Source organism: Tauraco erythrolophus, chromosome 6, assembly GCF_009769465.1.
Source record: "Tauraco erythrolophus isolate bTauEry1 chromosome 6, bTauEry1.pri, whole genome shotgun sequence".
Lineage (NCBI taxonomy): Eukaryota > Metazoa > Chordata > Aves > Musophagiformes > Musophagidae > Tauraco > Tauraco erythrolophus.
This window is the reverse complement of record NC_141470.1, coordinates 6,105,944-6,123,196: the sequence shown is the minus strand read 5'-3', so window position 1 is coordinate 6,123,196 and position 17,253 is coordinate 6,105,944. Positions and strand designations below refer to the sequence as shown.

At 43.9% G+C, this 17,253-nt stretch overlaps 1 protein-coding gene across 1 annotated transcript in view; it reads left to right on the top strand.

Moving 5' to 3' along the window:
* The window catches only part of RMDN3 (regulator of microtubule dynamics 3), a 38,490-nt gene that overhangs the window by 5,148 nt on the left and 16,089 nt on the right, over positions 1–17,253 (top strand). The window contains exons 5-7 of the mRNA XM_086612829.1: positions 2,846–3,113; positions 4,363–4,465; positions 5,081–5,141. Coding sequence (XP_086468955.1) covers positions 2,846–3,113; positions 4,363–4,465; positions 5,081–5,141 — 432 coding nt within the window. The remainder of the gene's footprint in view (positions 1–2,845; positions 3,114–4,362; positions 4,466–5,080; positions 5,142–17,253) is intronic.

Here is a 17,253-nt window from a genome sequence, read left to right as displayed (position 1 = left end):
TTCTGTGAAGCGTGCTGAAAAGGGCAGTGCTGCTCAACAGATACCAGCCCCAGGTGTCATCTGCTCGTGGGAAAATTCCCTGTCGTGATAGAGGCCGACAACGATTTGGAGGTGCGGAGATGTCGTCCTCGTTAGGGGACCTCAAGTGAGCTGTGGAGCAGGGATGGGTTTTACTGCAAAGCCTCATACTTTGGGAACCTAACGATGGTTGGGGGAGTTCTTACGTTTCATTTAAAAATCTCTAATTAGGCTTAATGCCCGGTGTGGAGAGTCAGTGGATAAGCAGCTCTCATCTGATTTAAAAAAAAATAATAAATTGAACAGTATATCATTTCTCACTCTGGTATTTGTCGTGTGCAAGCAGGTATAGTGTTAGTCTGTTCAGGAGCAGCTGTCTTTAGCATGCAACCTTGTCTTTTAGCAATGAAACACTAAAATTTCCTAGTAGAAAATCAGGGTAGGAAATGTAAATTTTGGAAAAGACTTCAAGCTTTTCAGCAGCCACTGGGAGGAAGAATGAGACTATTCTCCACAGATAAATTTCAGCTGTGTATTCATTTCTGGCAACTGCATTCTTTTAATAGAATTCAGAAAGAAGAACTTGTATTTCAGCTTTATTTTGTAAACCACATGGACATAAGCAGCATCTCTGATTTCATATACAATCCACAAAAATCATCACGAGTTTTCAGGAGCCCAGAGGTCTTGGGCTGCTTATTTTCTCTATGTTTCTTTGGCACTGCGTTGGTCTTTTGGGCTTCTTTGCCTCATCTTTCCATGTGCTTTCTTGTTCCAGATAACAAGTTTTCATTTTTCCTTCAGGATGTGTGCTAGCCAGAGGCCTCAACATACCAAAGCATTTAAGAACTTTCCATCATCATGAACTCGAGAAAACAGGCTGATAGCATCTAAATCCCTTCATCTTTCTGAAAACTCTTTGAGTTTATTAAGTTATACTTGGTGTTACACTTGCCTTTTCAAACTGGCAGCGTCTTGCATGAGCTGTCTTGGAGAAAAGACGTTTTTGTGGTGGAGGAAAAAAAAGCTGTGTAGGAGCCATCCATTGCTGCTTGGTTTTAAAGACCATATTGTGTTTCAGGAGTCTTCCATGAGGAATGTGTTTTTTTGGATCAAGTGCTGAAATTGTTGCACCAGCCAGTAAAGTGTAGTGAGGCAGTGTCACAGCTGCAGGGTGCTGCGTTAGAGTAGGATGGGAGATAAGAGAATTTGGGGAGTTTGTAAGTATTGAAAATGAGGCAGTCTAGAGAGCTAATTAATCTTAAGAAAATATCAAGAAGTGAAGCTTTGAACTCGATCTGAAACAGAGCTGTGCCAGCGTCACCTACCACCGTGTTGCTACGTTATCCATGAATTTAGTGCTGCCAATGTCTTCTCCAGCACATTGTCTTGCACCGCTTGCTCTCCTGGCTTGGCAGTGGTGAGGCTGACTGCCACCTTCTCTCGTCTGAAAACATTTCAGTACCAAGTGGTGCATTTTAAAGTTATGGCTGAGGGTGGGAGGCTGTGGTGAGGGTGCTGGGCTGTAACTGATGGCTCTGGGAGAGCTGACGCTGCGATAGCCGAATGTGCCCTGTTATCTGTGTGGCCAAAGAACTGTGGCTGCTTCCTCCAGATACGGACTCTGGTCACGTATCTGTCTGCAGACAAAGGCAGCTTCACACGGAGCACCAGCTCTCCCTGGGAGCAGGAATTCAGCCGGGACAAAAGGGAGTGCAGCTGAGTGCCCCCGGATCGCAGTGACTTTTAACCCTGGGCAGGACTTGTCAAGTTCAACATGTGGTTTGGGCACAGTTTAGTCGTGTAACAATGACAAACATCCCCTGGAATTAAGCCTTTGTGGGATTCAAAGTAGCTTGCTTCAGGAAGAAGGCTTTCTGTTCAGATAAACCAGCAAAGTCTGACTCTGAGTCCACACTCTTAAATTACTGACTGCATGTGCTTGTTCTTCAGCTGAGAGCTGGGAGATCAATGTGATGGGGACAGAGTTTGATCTAAAAAGAATTTAGTTCTGTAAGTAGACACCCCGCTGCAGTAGGTCAGGATATAATGCTGCTTTAACCTTCCAGCTCAGGTGCCTGTATATGATTTGGGGGAGCTTAATTTTAGTTGTTTTCAGAAACTTTGATCTGAGCTTCATCCTGGTTCATTTAACTGATTTACCACCTAATCATTGCCTGGATTTTTGTACACGTGGTGTCTTTCTGTGGCTCGTCTGCCATCTCCTTGCTGGACTGTTTGCTCATGTGAAATGGTTTTGGTCGCTCTCCTGCTGTTTTGCACCTTTTCACGTGCCGGTGTGAACAAGCTGTTTCGTGTTTAGTGCTCAGACAAGATGATGGAGGTACTTAGGATGTTGCCAAAACAGCTATTGTGTCTGAAATTTCCTGGAACAGGCTAAAAACTTCAAGTTATATTTTTCACATGGATGAGTGTGTCAGATCTTCTGTTGAAACTGTCTTTTATAATCCCTGCATTTAACTGAATTGTCCTGGCTCTACTCTTGGGCCTTCTTAAGAGAATTAAACAGCTAAGAGAAGTGGTTATGGTGTGCAGGTGAGATGTAGGCACTTTGTGACTGAGTTCTACTCAACTTTTGGGGAAGCTCCTTCCTCCAGCTTTTTGAGGTTGTGTGTATCACGTCAGAAATAGTGACAGGAGAGTTCATTGAGGCACTTGGATGATACCGTGTTCTCCAGGATAAACTAAGATACTCCCCTTCCTCTGTCAGGAAGAGTTGGTTTTTTTCTGTACAGTATGTATAAGACTGTCACAGGCTTCATGCTGTCCCCTCAAACTAATTTTGCATTTTTTTCTTTTCTGGCAGGTACACCACAGCCAATGCCGAGTCCGATTACGACCGGGAGTCGGAGAGAGAGAGCGAGGAAGGGGAGGATGAAGTGAGCTGTGAGACAGTGAGAACTGCACGGCGGGATTCCCTGGATCTCGTCAACGAGGATGAAACGCATTTAACCTTGGATTCCTCGCTGGAGGAGGGGCTGGGCCAGCTCCTGCAGCAGGCTGACCGCTTGCACGACGGAGACGAGCAGGAGAAGAGAGAGGGATTCCAGCTGCTGCTGAATAACAAACTGGTGGTAAAGGCTGCCTTCTCGTGTTTTCCAGCAGTGATTTGTGTCTTCAGCTAAATAGCTGGGAGAGAGGAAGTTGCAAATCTTAGCAGGGTCCAGGTCCTACACCACAGCTGGGCCAGCTTCCAGTGTCCCCCGTTCTCAGGAGCAGCCTGGGAGCGGGCTGGAGGCCAAAACTGGTGGGGCTGCAGCAGTAGCCGTTTCCCAGTCCCTCTCTGCCTCGGAACTCGGTGTCTCCTCATGTCATCGCTTTCCCTGAGTGAAGGCACTGTGCATGTGTAAAATAAGTGCTGCACGTGTGCAGTGAGCACGTTTAGCTCGTTGGGTGTGCAACGACTCGATCTGTGTTTGGGGACCTCGGTCTGTCTGAGGACTGCCCAGTTCACCTGCGTGGTGGTTCATGAAATCAAGTTGTGTATTCAGGCAGAAGGGTTGGGCAGCACTTCTGTGTGTATTCCTTAGTGAGATGCTAACCTGGATGGTGCAGCTGTTTGGCCACCTTAAAGAACAGGTCTGTATATATCATGGAGGTGATGCAAATCGATGCCCTGACTCGGTGAATGCTGGTGCTGCTGGGGGAATAGAATGAAGGAAATAACGGATAACTCAGGCAGTTCTAAGTTCAAGGAGATTGTTTTTTTCCTTCCCACCAGGAAGAAATGGCAGGCCTGTTGGCTCTGAAATTCTCTTGTATGCTTCTTTCTGGGGATTCTCCCGCATTCTTTCATTTACAATACTATCGCGAAAGCAACCGGACTGTTACGTGGTTGTGTTTTAAGTTTTTGCCTTTTTTTTGTAAAGTAAGTTTGGGGTTTTTCAAAACCTACCAGCTTCACATTCAGCAGTACACCTGCGGTCCTGTCCCGGATTTAAGAACAAGCCAGGATGTGAAGCTGTTTGAATGCAGACTGAAGCATGAAAAAAGTGAAATTCAATTACTGAACTTTAATGAAGTGATTTTTTTTTTTTCCCCCCAGTGTTTTGAGGTTAGCAGAGACAGCTGAGGAACTGACCCCAGTATGGCCTTTGAAGCAGAGGGGTTCCTTGTTAGAAGCTGGCAACAATTAGAGCTGTAAGCTTAATTACAGATTGGGCCATCCAGTTTGCTCTTTTTTTTGTGCAGAGTTGGGACCTTTTAAGGTCTCAAAAAACGTCTGTGCAACTTGTGGGGTGTGCCCCCACTTGATTTTTCTTTCTTGTGCTCTTTGTCGATGGCAGAATGGCTCTTGATGGAACGTGTGTGTTTTCCCTGCAGTATGCAGACCAGAGGGACTTTCTTTGGCGCCTGGCCCGAGCCCACAGTGATATGTGTGAAATCACAGAAGACCCAGACGAGAAGAGGTCGTACGCAGCTGAGGGTGAGGAGTTGTGTGTTCGAGGCAAGGGAAGTGGGGTGCTCAAAGCTGACGTTACACTTCAGAGTTAAAAACCCCATTTCTTCCCCCACACCTTCAGCTTTTTGAGCCTGCAGGTTCTCGGAGGAGAGGGGAGGAAGTGGGACGGATCCTAGATCTGAGACTTTGAAATTAGAATCATAAAATCTCAGAACGGTTTGGGTTGGAAGGGACCTCAAAGATCATCTGGTTCCAACCCCCCTGCCATGGGCAGGGACGCCCTCCACTACACCAGGTTGCCCAAAGCCTCATCCAACCTGGATGATTAATCAGAGCAAAACCTTTTCTTAGCATGGTGGGGAAGATGTTTTCATGATCGATGACTGTACTTCCAAAGGAGTGAAACCCCATTGCTACTCTGCTTAAAATTTGCCTCATCTCCTTGAGTGATCTTGGATGTTCCGTATCATTGCAAGAGGATGAAATTGTTTGCAGAACGTTTTCAGGCTAAATGTGTTATAAAACTAGCAAATGCATAACTTTTTATGCCATTCTGTTGTTGTACTCTTAACCAGCCTTAGAGAAGGAAGTAAAGAGAGGCAGTGGCTGAATTTCTTATCTCTGACCACTTATTTGCAGGCAAAGAAGAGCTGGAAATTGCCTTACAGAAATGGGACCAAAGTGCTGAGTGCCATCTATGGTATGTAACTTTTTCCTTCTTCCTTTTAAGAAGTGTAGGAAAAGAACTTGGAGATGGCTGTGAGCCGAGCTGCCTTTAAAAGCAAAAAAAATCCTGAATCAAAAGCTTGTTTGCTCACTCTTGGTGTATCCTGTGTTGATGGTGTTTTCTGTAAAAAGCCATTTTTTAACAGCTTTGGTTTGTTGGCATAAGCAATGGCTTGACAGACGGTGGGTTTGGCTGTGATTACAGTAACAAACTTTGCTTGGCCTGCACCGATGTAATTATGAATTTCTCTCCGAGACGAGGTGGCCAGAAGAGCTCTTGGGCAAAAGCTCCCAAATAGAATAATGAACTTCTTTGGGCACTAAGAACAGATTGTATGCAGGCTTTTGTGAGCCTGCACCTAACAAGTCGATGAACTTTGGTGCTGGCGAAGGATGAACTTCCAGATGAGGCTTGAAGGAACAAGTTATTGACAAAATGAGTTTGGGATGAACAAGTATGGTTCATGTTGGATGTTAGGAAGTATTTCTTCTCTGAAAGGGTTGTCAGCCACTGGAATAGGCTGCCCAGGGATGTGGTTGAGTCCCCATCCCTGGATGTGTTTAAGAAAAGAGTGGATGAACTACGTAGGGATATGGTTTAATGGGGGATTAGGGACAGTTGGACTGGATGATCTCTAAGGTCTTTTCCAGCCTAGAAAATCTATGAAATCTATGAAACGTGTACCCTCCAAAGCCATGCTCCCAGCCAGCTGCACAGCGGGGGGCACATTCTTCAGAGTTGCATGTTAAACATGAATGAGGCTTTTCCTTTGTGTTCCTCCAGCATTCTTGGATTAAGCATCAGCTTTTGTTCTGTTACTGACGTTTCAGTAATGCTCTGCTGTATGTTCTTGTATTAATCTTAATTCTGGGGTAAGGAGAAACATCATTCTTATCAGACAGCCTCTTGTAGTCTTTTGGAGAGTGTGTTCTGCTCGTGGGTGCTGCTTGTCACGCTGCAAAGCACTCTGGCTTTGACATGAACTGAGACAGTGGCATATGGTGCTTTTTTTTATTTTAACAAAGATATTTATATTTTTTTCATGATAAAAGATTAACTGATCTGTTGTTTAGCCAAGCAAGGTGTTCTGTGTGTAAATGCTGCAGCTGGTTGGGATTTCAGTAAGGAGGTAAGCAAGAGGGAAGGTACCTTGTGCTCTCTGGCAGCCTGAATGAACAGGCTTTAGTTTCAACTCTTGTATGGGATTTTAAAAAAGGAGAGCAATCCTTTCTAAATATGCCAACGGAGAGTTTGTAGAGTGGTACAGATATTTGTAGAGGTAAGGGAATATGCTTTTCTGGTGAATTCCTTGATGAACAGTGTTTATGAGCATTTACTGTGAAGGACTGACAACATGTAAAATAGACTAAAAGATAAATGACTCTTAAAATGGGAATTATTGGGACAACAGGAAGCCAAATATCTTGACCAAACAAGATCTGTGCTCTTCTGAGATGAGTAAATTTATTGGGAGGATCGATTTGGACTACTGACATCTAAATAGATAAATAATTTTCAATAGAATACATTCTCAAGACATTGATCATCTTGAGAAGATTTTAGCTCTTAGTCATGAATTGCTGTTCTCAATTGAAGCTTTGACATGAAGGAAGAGCACTGGGGCAGGCGATGTGACTCATCTCTAGCAGATTATGGTGTTTGGCTTTGTCTGCTGGCTTAACACCTTGAAGGAATGGGGTTTTTAGTTGCCAGGTTGAGACTTGAAAAATTTGTGAGCCACTTGGATATTTCATTGTCTGATATTTTACAAAGCAAGGTTTTACTTCAGGGCGTGATATCGATAGCTGAGCTTTGTAATTCGGAGCTGACAGCGCGCACGAGTAGTGGCTGTAAAGTGACACTCACTCGTGTCTCCAGTAGAAGATCTCAAGCCTTTTTGAGCTGAGATGCTCTCAGTGCCCCTGTTAGAACCTGTGGCCACCTCTTCCCACAAGGGTTTTGGTGAAAGAGTGCACGGTTCTCGTTCCATTAGACCTGTCTCTTCTCCAAACAGGGATAAGGCTTCTGCACGTCTACATCTTGCTTTTAATTCCAGAGAGCAGCTGCAGAGAGGGCAGCTGCAGAAAGGAAATAGCAGAGCAGCATGTGGGAGGCATGGGATTTGTTGGGAATGAATATGTAACTACCTTTATCAGCCACAGAAATAATTTTCTGCCATGAATAGAACAGGAAATTAATCCCCCTTCCAGCTCTGTATGGGTCATGGGATGGTTGCAAGCTGTTTCAGTTGCAGTCTCTTTTTATGCTAACTAATATTACCCTGAGAGAAAACTTACTGCTAATGAAATGATGCTTAATACATGAAAAGATAGATATATATGAGAAATATGGGATAAAACATAGTTCCAAAAGACATTATAGGCTGTCTTCCCTTTACTCAAGCCTTGGGCATGTTGCTCAGGATTGCATTTAGTTCTCCATGCTGTCTGTAGTAGCAAGGTTTAGGAAAATATGGAACAATTGTTTGGCTTCAGTTTGCCATCCTCACCCCAGCGAGGAGGAGAGCAGAGGTGGGTTCACAGCCCGTGATGGAGCTGTCTTCTGTGAGCTTGTGTACTCTTATTTTAACTGCTTGGTTCCTCCTGTTTCCATGCCATCCTCTGATGCTGCACATCCTGTAATTTAACATGCTTTGTGTAGAAGAAAACTGCTTACTTTGTTTGAAATTGCCAGGAGAGGTTTTAAAGCTTTTCTGATTTTCATTTGATGCCTTAGCTCTTGGTTTATGGAGAAGTAAACAGAATAAGTATTCACGCTTCCTTTGTAGAGTGTGTTTTTATTCTGTTGTATTTCTCTCTTTAGTATCTCTTCCCTTGCTGAAAAATCCTAGTCTGTTATTTGTTTTCATAGGGAATTGTTTTATTATCTCTCATCACCTGTGTTGTCTTTGCTGTTTTACTCTCTCTACCATCTCTCTTTTCAGACAAAAATCTGGGAATTCGCTGCAGAACACAAGTTGTGGGAGCAGCATGGGTTTGTGTAACACTGATGTGATGATCCTTTTCGTTCTTACTTCCATGTACAGTAGTCAATGTTGTCTTTCTTGTTTCCACCATATACTAAATGGATGTTTCAGTAGGAATATTCCCAGTGATTTTAGTGCTTGTGTGCTACAGGCTGTGTGATGCCTGTGATTGTGTAGGTATTGTTAGGGCTGTGTTTTTCCTGTGTGCCTTATTTCACGTTGACCATCACTTTCTATTTTACCAGTTGCCACTTAATGCTCATGGATTATTTAAGATGCAGCTGTACTGGTTTTTGGTGCTTGTTCATTGTTCTCTGTGCTCTGTTATTTGCTTCTGTTGCACAAATTGTTCCCTGTTTCATTGGCTTTGAGGTGTGATGCCCGTCAAGCAAGACAGAAGATACTTTGCATTCAATCATTGTTGCACGTAGAACTTTTTCTCCCCTCTCTGTGCCTCATGGTTACTGCAGTAATGAGTGACATCTTAAAGCAGCAAACAAAGCCAGTAACTCTGGATGAGGAGGAGTGTGAGTGCTGGCGAAGGCAGCGCTGAGCAGAGTGTGACTGGCTGCAGTGTTTGTGGCTGGATGGTTTGAAGGCTTTGGCAGCGTTGACAGTAAGTGGTTTGTCAGGAATGACAGAACCCAGTAAGTGTCTGGGACTGTCTGGATTAGCCTTGGGATCGGCCCAAACATGCAGGAGAGTGCTTTCATGGATCTCTTGGGTCTTCTTGACATTAGGTTTGGTACAAAGCTGTTACTGTAGTTGCTTGCTCTTGGAAGTCAGCTGGTCCCAAGAGAGCTGTCTCCACAGAGCTGGTTGAAACAGGACTGGGATTTGATCAGGGCTACACAGACAAGTCAGCCTTTGTGCAGTGGGACGGATCTCTGGCTCTGCTTTCCCTGTAGGCACAGCTTAGGAGTATAGGAATGTGAGAGAGTTGTCAGGTGCTTATGTATTTAGTACCTTTAGAACAGCTTTGTGTATTGCGGGCTGATTGATATTATACCAAGTGTTCCCGATGCCTGCGTACTCCTGCCTCATAATTCCTGATTCTTTTGCTACAGACATCAAAGTCCTTCTGTGCTTCTGTTGTAAAAGATCTCCAACAAATAGGTGTTGTGTCCAGCTAAATGGATTAACTCCCTTAGCTGATTGCAGGTCACGAATCGGAGCACGGAGCAAGTCCGTAAGTCTGTTCTTGGAGATGGGTGGAAGAGGCATTGATCGCTGTACAAACCAGTACGTTTTGCTGCTTAGACATGAGATGTGACATCCTCACAAATGAAGTGAGAGCAACAGTTGTGGCCCTGTTAGGATCCCCTGTCCGTTCTGGCGTGGCTGTGCTGTTCACAGCACGTAACAGCAGCTTTAGGGCTCGGGAACGGATAGTGAGCTGTGTGTTTGCCTTGGCTTCCACGCCTGTTGCTGAAGGAAATATTGGAAGTACATCCAGAGCAGTGAGGGATTTCGGAGATTCATCTGGGAAAAATTTTGCAGGTGCTGTATTACTAGCTTTTGTCTGAGTTGAATGTTTCACACTGGAAATTAAAGGCTGTTTGCTGAAAGCTGTTGTTGCAGAAGAAGTAAAAAGCTTTGACCCTCTGGGAGTTGTTATATATGTTAGAGAAGCAGGAGGAGGGTGCGTTCCTGGGTTGGACGAGCCTCCAGAATGTGCCCTCTTCTAAAGCCTGTTGGTTCAGAGGAGTGTCTTGCACTCTTGGTAGCCATGGAATGGTGTACCAGCCCTTTTAAATTCTGTTGGAACACCTGACTGTCCTGTGGTAGGTAGCAGGTTGGTTTTGTGGTGGTTTGTTGTTGTTTTTTTTGAAAAGTGACAGTGTTCCAGCTGTGACTTGAAGATAGCTTTAATTTTAACAGTTGGCAGCACTTGAGGATTTAACTCTTTGTGGATGACTGCTCAGACCTGACCAATGTTGAGTTGTGTCTGGATTCATGAGCTGAGCATTTCCTGTTCCCCAGGTGGATTAAACTGGGAAATTACTGACCATAGAGATTAGGGGCAGAAGCAACTATAGCAGAACAGGAATAGGTGTTAGACCATGTTTCAGAACTTAGAGGAGGAAAACCAGCATGCAGCTAGAGCTGCTGATAGCATCCCCCTGACTCGGGAGGGACACCCTTCATCAGAGGTGTCGGTACCCTGAAACATGTCCTGAGCCACGGAGGCTCTGAGAGTGGGAACACTGGAGAGGAGCCAAGGAAAAGGGCTGAAAAGTATGAGCAGGGACAAAAGAAGTCTCAGCAGGGATCAATATTCCCTCTTGGAATAGTGAAGTAACTTGACATTTACAGCCTGTGGGTTGCTTTGTATTTGTTTGGCATGAAGAAGAGAAGGTCTGAGAACTGAGATCTTAGAGTATGTCAGTAGAAAGCTCTCGTAGCATAGTTGATAATGCTACAAGTGTGGAAAGCAACTCTCAGGCTACAAAAGGCTTCATTTTGCAGCTCTTCTCATCAGCACTGGGGCAGGTGACACCTTCCTTGAAAGCACCACTAGTTCCTGCAGTCTTTTTTTTATATAGTTTGAACATCTTGCCCAGGTATGCCCAGGCTCTTTGCTGGTAGCTCTTGGCAGGGCAGCTGAAACTGCCAAGTCTTCTGAGGAAAGCCAGAGGTTTAAATAAGCATGAGGTCACTCCGTAAAAATTGGATGTTCTACACTATAAATGTCATTTGTATCTTTACACTTCACTGGGGAATAATACATTTTGTTCTACGAAGGGAACACACGTGATCCATTCCTACCACCTCCTGAGGCAGACTGGAGATCTTCAGCAGATAAAACCAACATAGAAATGGAACAAAATTGGAGACACGTTTTGTGCCCCGGCTGAGCTAGCTGGTGAAGATTGTAACTTTTTTAGGATCTAGGAAAGATGGATTTTGGTGCGGGCAGAGAAGGGGATATTTCAGCCTTTCTTTTCTGTGGCAATCATTTGGATTTCAACTTCAGTCACTAGTGAAAATTAACTTTGGTTTTAGCCATGTGCCTGAGTAAGCTCCTTACTAGCTCACGTGTGACTTAACGTGATTTGCCAGGGCTCCTTGGAACCTGCACGTGTCCGTAGGAACGTGAATGAGGTATGAAACAGAGCACTGATCCAGAACAGTGTTTGGTGTCTAGAGTTTAAGGAGTCAAGAAGACAGAGTTGGGAGGGACCTCCAAAGAGTCACCTCACTCATCTTCTTGCAATGGTGCATGCCAGGTATGCCAAAACTGTCCCTGATCCCTGAAAACTTCTAGTGATGGGACTTGCCCTGTCCCCTTCTCTCCCCTTTCTCCTGTTTTATCAAGTAGTGTATTTAATTCTATGGATATAACAATATATACTGTAATATGTGTAACTCTATAGATTTTTCCTGAGAGCAACCTGAGCTTTGGTTTTACTTCTGTCCTCTCTAGACATGGGGAAAAAGGTTTAACATGAGGAACTATTCGTAAGATAATACAGTAGTTGTTGTATCCATCCAATCTTTTTTGAAAGAAAGCAGACCTGCTTGTCACAACCTCTTAGCGTGGTGGTTCTGCAACCCTCCTAGTCCTGTTATGTCTTATGGACTCTCTCCAGCTCATCGTTCTCTTTTTAATTTATTACTCAAAAATTGTATATAGTACTTTAGCTGAGGCTTGCAAGTACAGGATCATGTTACTGCCTTGGGCTGCTTATGATCTCCTGTAACCTTTAAATTTGATTCTCCACTGCCACCCCCCCATGAATTTGGTGAATTTTCCAGCATAAGCTAGTCTGCAGCCTGCTTAAATTTAATCTCTACTATATTACCCAACTTAATGGAGTTATTTAATAGCATCAGTGTTGTTGTCGGGGCATTTTTATGCAGCTCCATTCAATGTCCATTTGTTCACAGTAATTTTCAAAGAACAGTTAATCGTGGAAAAATCAGGGTAAAAGAGACGGGTAACTTATTCACTCCAAAAGAAAGTCATGTTGTTTCTGGTGGGTACTTTTCAAAACAGATTAGACAAACCTCCAGTGATGAACCTTCCACGTTCACCCTTCAATGAAATCAGGGTGAATCAAAGCAAATCAGCTTTATACCAGTTACAGCTATACCACATTTTCTTTGTTTGCTTGTAGGAATTTCACAAAAAGGATGCTAGTGATCCTAAAACTTAGTCTACATCAGTCTGTCTTTTTTGTCCTCGTTCATTTCTCTGAAAGCAGGAGATTTAGATTTCTTAGTTTTGTTCTTGTCTCTTACTGGCAAGACTGGGAATTCAAGTTGCTGGAACTTTTTGCCTCCCTTCTGTTGCTGAGACATTGAGGCTGCATTGACCGTGAACAATTCCTTGGTAGTGGCTGGTGTGAAGCACAGAAGTTAAAGACAATTCCAAGCATCTGAGCAGGTTTTCTGTTTGTGACTGGAAGCAGTTTTGAGTGATCTCAGGATTAATTCGGACAATTCCTAGGGTTGTGCTTCTGTCTTCCAAGCTGGGAGATTATTTTAAGTGATATTCTGCCTCAAGCCTTTGAGGTGGTATAGGAATCACTCAGTGGTGTATGTTGGGCTGTTGCTTTCATCTTAGTGTATCTTGGTCAAATAAAACAGTTTTTGTGGAGCTGATTGCCCTCGGAGAGGGTTGAGGCTTTGGTTGTGTGGCAGGTTTTGGCTGCTTTTCCAGAGGGATGAGAGTCATCGTGAATTGTTTCAGATGTTGGGCTCTTGTTGGTTCCACTAGAGCAAAGCAGAGATGTTTGTTCCTTGGCAGGCGTGAGCCCTGATCCGCCTTGGCTGTGCAATAAGTAACAAATAATAAAAAAACCTCAGTATTTTCTCAATTTAAAAAAAAACAAAGTTGTTTTCATATACAGTAGCAAAGACCTTCCTGCAAATACCTGGGAGTTGGGGAATTTTATGGCTTGGCAAGGGGATAATGTTCATACTGCTATAACTCTCTTGTGGGTTCTACCAGAGTCGGACTCGTATGAGGTCTCCTGCAGTCGTGGCAGTGATGGCACAGCTGCTCCCGAGCCGTCATCCGAGCGGGCACGAGAAGCCTGCGGAGAGCTTTCCGCGTAGTTTTGCTCCCAGTTGTCCCATCACTTCAGCAAAGACTGTGTTCTCTTACTTTTTCCACCGAGTTGTGCAGGCATGTGGTGGAGGACAGCTACTTAGGGATAAAAGGTTTGGAGCAGGTCTATGGGAATGTAAGAAATGAGTTTTTTTCACTTTCCCACTATTCATACATGTGTATGAACCTACCTACATGCTTTCTCTGTGTGAAAGAGCAACATACTACTGTAGGACTTAGCAGAACTATTCAAGTGATTTACTTATTTATATGCCATAGAATAGCCTGTTTTGCTTTCTGCTGAGTGCATTTATGTTATAATAAATGCCTAGTTCCACTACATAGTTTATGTAACTAAAACAGATGTTTAGTTACAGAGTAGATACTCTTAGGTTATACGTGGATGTACTTTGGATGTGGCCATGAAGTTAAAATCAGTTTACCCGTCTCTAGATTAGGAGATACACAGTGGTGTACTGAGGAAAAAAGTTCACACATACAAGTAAAATAATTATATTATTAAAAAAAAACAATGGGCACAAGCAAGTCTGTGGCTTAGGATAGGGTGTGTGTATATGGATATATTTTTTTTTAGAGCCATATACTATTCAACTTAGCATTATACAGTTTTAAAACTTGGTGAGGGGAATGAATGTTCAGAGAGTTGTCAGATGAGTCATTTCACCAGAGCTGATGGGCTGCAACTAAAACATAACTGTTTGAGTAGTCTCAGCATCATGTTCAAGTGATTAAAAACATGTTTAAGTGTCTGTGGTCTATTTAGTCTTACAAATCTTTGCACCTACAGCTTAGGGTGGACTGTGGTGAATAATTTTTGACTTGAAAACAGGGGTTTTACTTGTGTGAGATGAGAATATGGTGAACCTGTCTCTAAAAATGATGCAAATCTATCCTTGCCTTCTCTAAAAAGATACTGTAAAACTGCTGCGTTATCAGATATATGTGACAAGGGAGATCAAAAGCACAGAACAACTTTTGTAAATGGAATTAGTGAATAGATTTAAGACTTGTCACTGGAAGAAAGGTAACTGAGAGGGATATCACTTACCTGTACAGTGAGTAGCATGAAGAGGGTGAAGTGGGAATGCTTTCTTCTGAAGCCCTATGTTTGTTTTAACACCAGAATGCAAATTCCACTACAGAATTACTGTGCTGGGGGATGAGTGTTGCATATTAAAAAAAAAAACACACCACCATAAATATTATACATATTAACAGATAACAGAGAATCCCTGTGAATTTAAATTCTGTGTTGGCACAGAAAATGTGTAATATTCGTTGGCTTGGGTGGTGACACACAAGCTAAAGAAAATTACAGAGCTCAGAAAATCTTCTAGAGCAGAATCCACAATAATGCAAGAAGATCACTTCTTTTTGCTCTCCCCCAAGACTTGGTAAGTGTCATCCTGGAATATAAAGCAGCAGCTGTTTTTGTAGGATGTTTTTTTGTGAGCATCATAAATGATATGATAAGATGATGATCCACGAGTCTTGATTTGGCATTGAGCAATGAGTAGGGTCTGGCTCAAGGTGCTCTACCAGCAAACCCAGTTTATAGTCACTGCCATGAAGGACTGAGATAGACCATCCTCGTAGGAGCGTGGGAACAAGAGTAACTTCAAAGGAAACGCAGTGGCCATGGGGAGACTTGAGGAGAGGAAGAGCCATGGGAGTAAAGTGCTTGCAGATAGTTCAAAGTTTGTTTAAAGGCAGTGTTTTAGAGGTTCAGGGTGAGTAAGTGACTCATTAATAAAAATGAAAGAAGCCTTTAATCATGGTGCTTTCTGCATTTCCTTTAAACATCACAGGAGACTTGGAACTACAAGAAGACATCTTTCAATGTCCTGTACAGCAGAGGAGCCCAGACCAGGGAGGAGACTCTAGCTAAATTATAATCACTGCTAAAATTGTTTTAGAGGCATTTAAACCAGAGCTATTACCAGAAGTTGAGACATATTAGCTGTGATATGTAATTTATGGCTTAAATTTGCATCTCTGAGGGCAGTGAAAGGTGGCGAATGTAATGCTGATTTTTAGAGAGTAAGGAGAGGATCCAGGAACCAGCAGCTTGCACAACTTCCCTGCCTGCCCCATTGCTTAAAGCTGGTTTAAATAGAAGTTGGAGACTAATAGGATGTACCACCTGCGTGAGAAGATGCTGTACAGAAATGCCTGGTGGCATGGAGGAGGGTGGGAGTTCCAGAAGTCCTGGGCACCTTCCCTCGTGGATGCAACTAAGCTGTTGTGAGTAAACAGCGTTGGCTTAATAACAGGCTGAAAATGGGAAACGAGGGAAGATGTGCTCAGCTTTCAGAGCTGGGGGAGGTTGTTGAGTCTGCACCGTTAAACGTGTCCGTGAATCGAGCTGAATGGTGAGCTCAGGGTGCAGGAGGGTGTCAGTGCATCACATAACTGCAAAAATGGCAGGTGCCAACAGGTGCAAAGTAGTGCTCGCAGGTAAGAGGCGTTGTACGTGTACAGTGATGGGCTTTTGGAGCAAGAGATTGTGTCCTAAGGAAGCAGTTACTTGAAAGTGTTCGCTCCCAGGAGTCAAAAGGCAAAATATGGGTTGGAAGAGGAGAACCAAGAAAGCATCTTAATTTTCTGTACACATATCTACATGGGAGTTTCTTCATGGAATAGATAAAGAGGTAGAGAAAGGATCAAGAAGGTGATCAGAATGATTGATGGTATAAAATACTCAAGTGAAGAGACTAACATGTATCTACTCAGTGCATAGGAAGGCAAAAATGGTAATACTCACAAAATATTGGGAAAACTTAAATTCTTTATCAAGATGTGTACTTTGGAGCTCTGTTTCTCCAAATTACTTGATTAGAAAGGAGTTTATTCTTCTACCTGTTATCTGACTGCGGTAACTGAAAGTTGAGCTCCTACAGGATTTTTCTCCCCTTGTCTGTGGGTGATAAAACTTCTCACTCAATTTACTGGCAGCGCTGCTGGAATGGTGCTGAGTGCTTTTTACAGGCTGCCCTTGGGGTGTTCCATTCACAGCTAGTGCTGGTTGCACAGGAGTGTATTCTGGCTCATTAACTTGTTGAGTGCTGAAATGAAAAACTAGTTAAATATACATGAAGCAAATTTTGGTGTCCACAAAAGGAAAGGACCATCATCTCTTCATGCTGTTGTCAGCGATCAGACTTTCCTGCTTGGCTCATCTCTGGCAATGTAAAACACTGCTTCACTTTTATCAGCTGGCTGCAAAATAGCTGCTTCTCCCCACTTTTTTCCCCTTCTGCTCTTATTCCCTTTCGCCTCACCGTTTCTTTTGGATTTACGGATCGCCTTGTGCAGCAGGGAGCCCCGGCACTGTTCGGAACAGTTAAACGAGGTAGGAGCTGTGTTTGGGTTGGCAAACCACCCTGGCAAGCCACCCCGGAGCTGGCGGGCCGGGCTGCGGACCGCGCGTTCGGAGGCAGAGAGCCGCGCTCCGGTGGGAGTCAGCCAGAGTGCAGCATCCAAAGGGAAGGTTCTCCGAAGCCATGTGTGCTGAGCGCAGGGGTTTGAGGTCTCTCCTCTGGTACCATCTGCTTCCACAGAGTTTATTTTCTTGTAAATGAGGAAATCCTTACGGAGCTGAGGTTCCTGTGGGAGCTTGCGGCTTGACCAGTGTCGGCACTTAATGAGCAGTTCTGGTTAATAATTAATGGGGCGATGTTGGAATGCAGGGTTTGGTAACTGCTGAGCCATCCTTCTGGACAGTGCTTCGGAGGTTACGTACTGTTCACAGGGGGTGAAAATCCCCTTCCCAGACTCGTTATTTTTAATCTGTCCTATCCGTGCTGGTCAGTTCTGCAACTCAGGAGTGCCTCTTGTGACATCCAGCCCGAGGCGTTCCGCAAAATGCACGAGAAGGAGTAGCTCCGACGGGCCAAGCTGAACAAGCCAAAGAAGGAAAAGCAGAAAACTGTGAAAACTGTGTTGTTGCTGCCGAGAGAGGACGGGAAGTCGGGATCTGAAGACCTCTGGGATCTGAAGACCTCTGGAGCCTAAAATCTCAG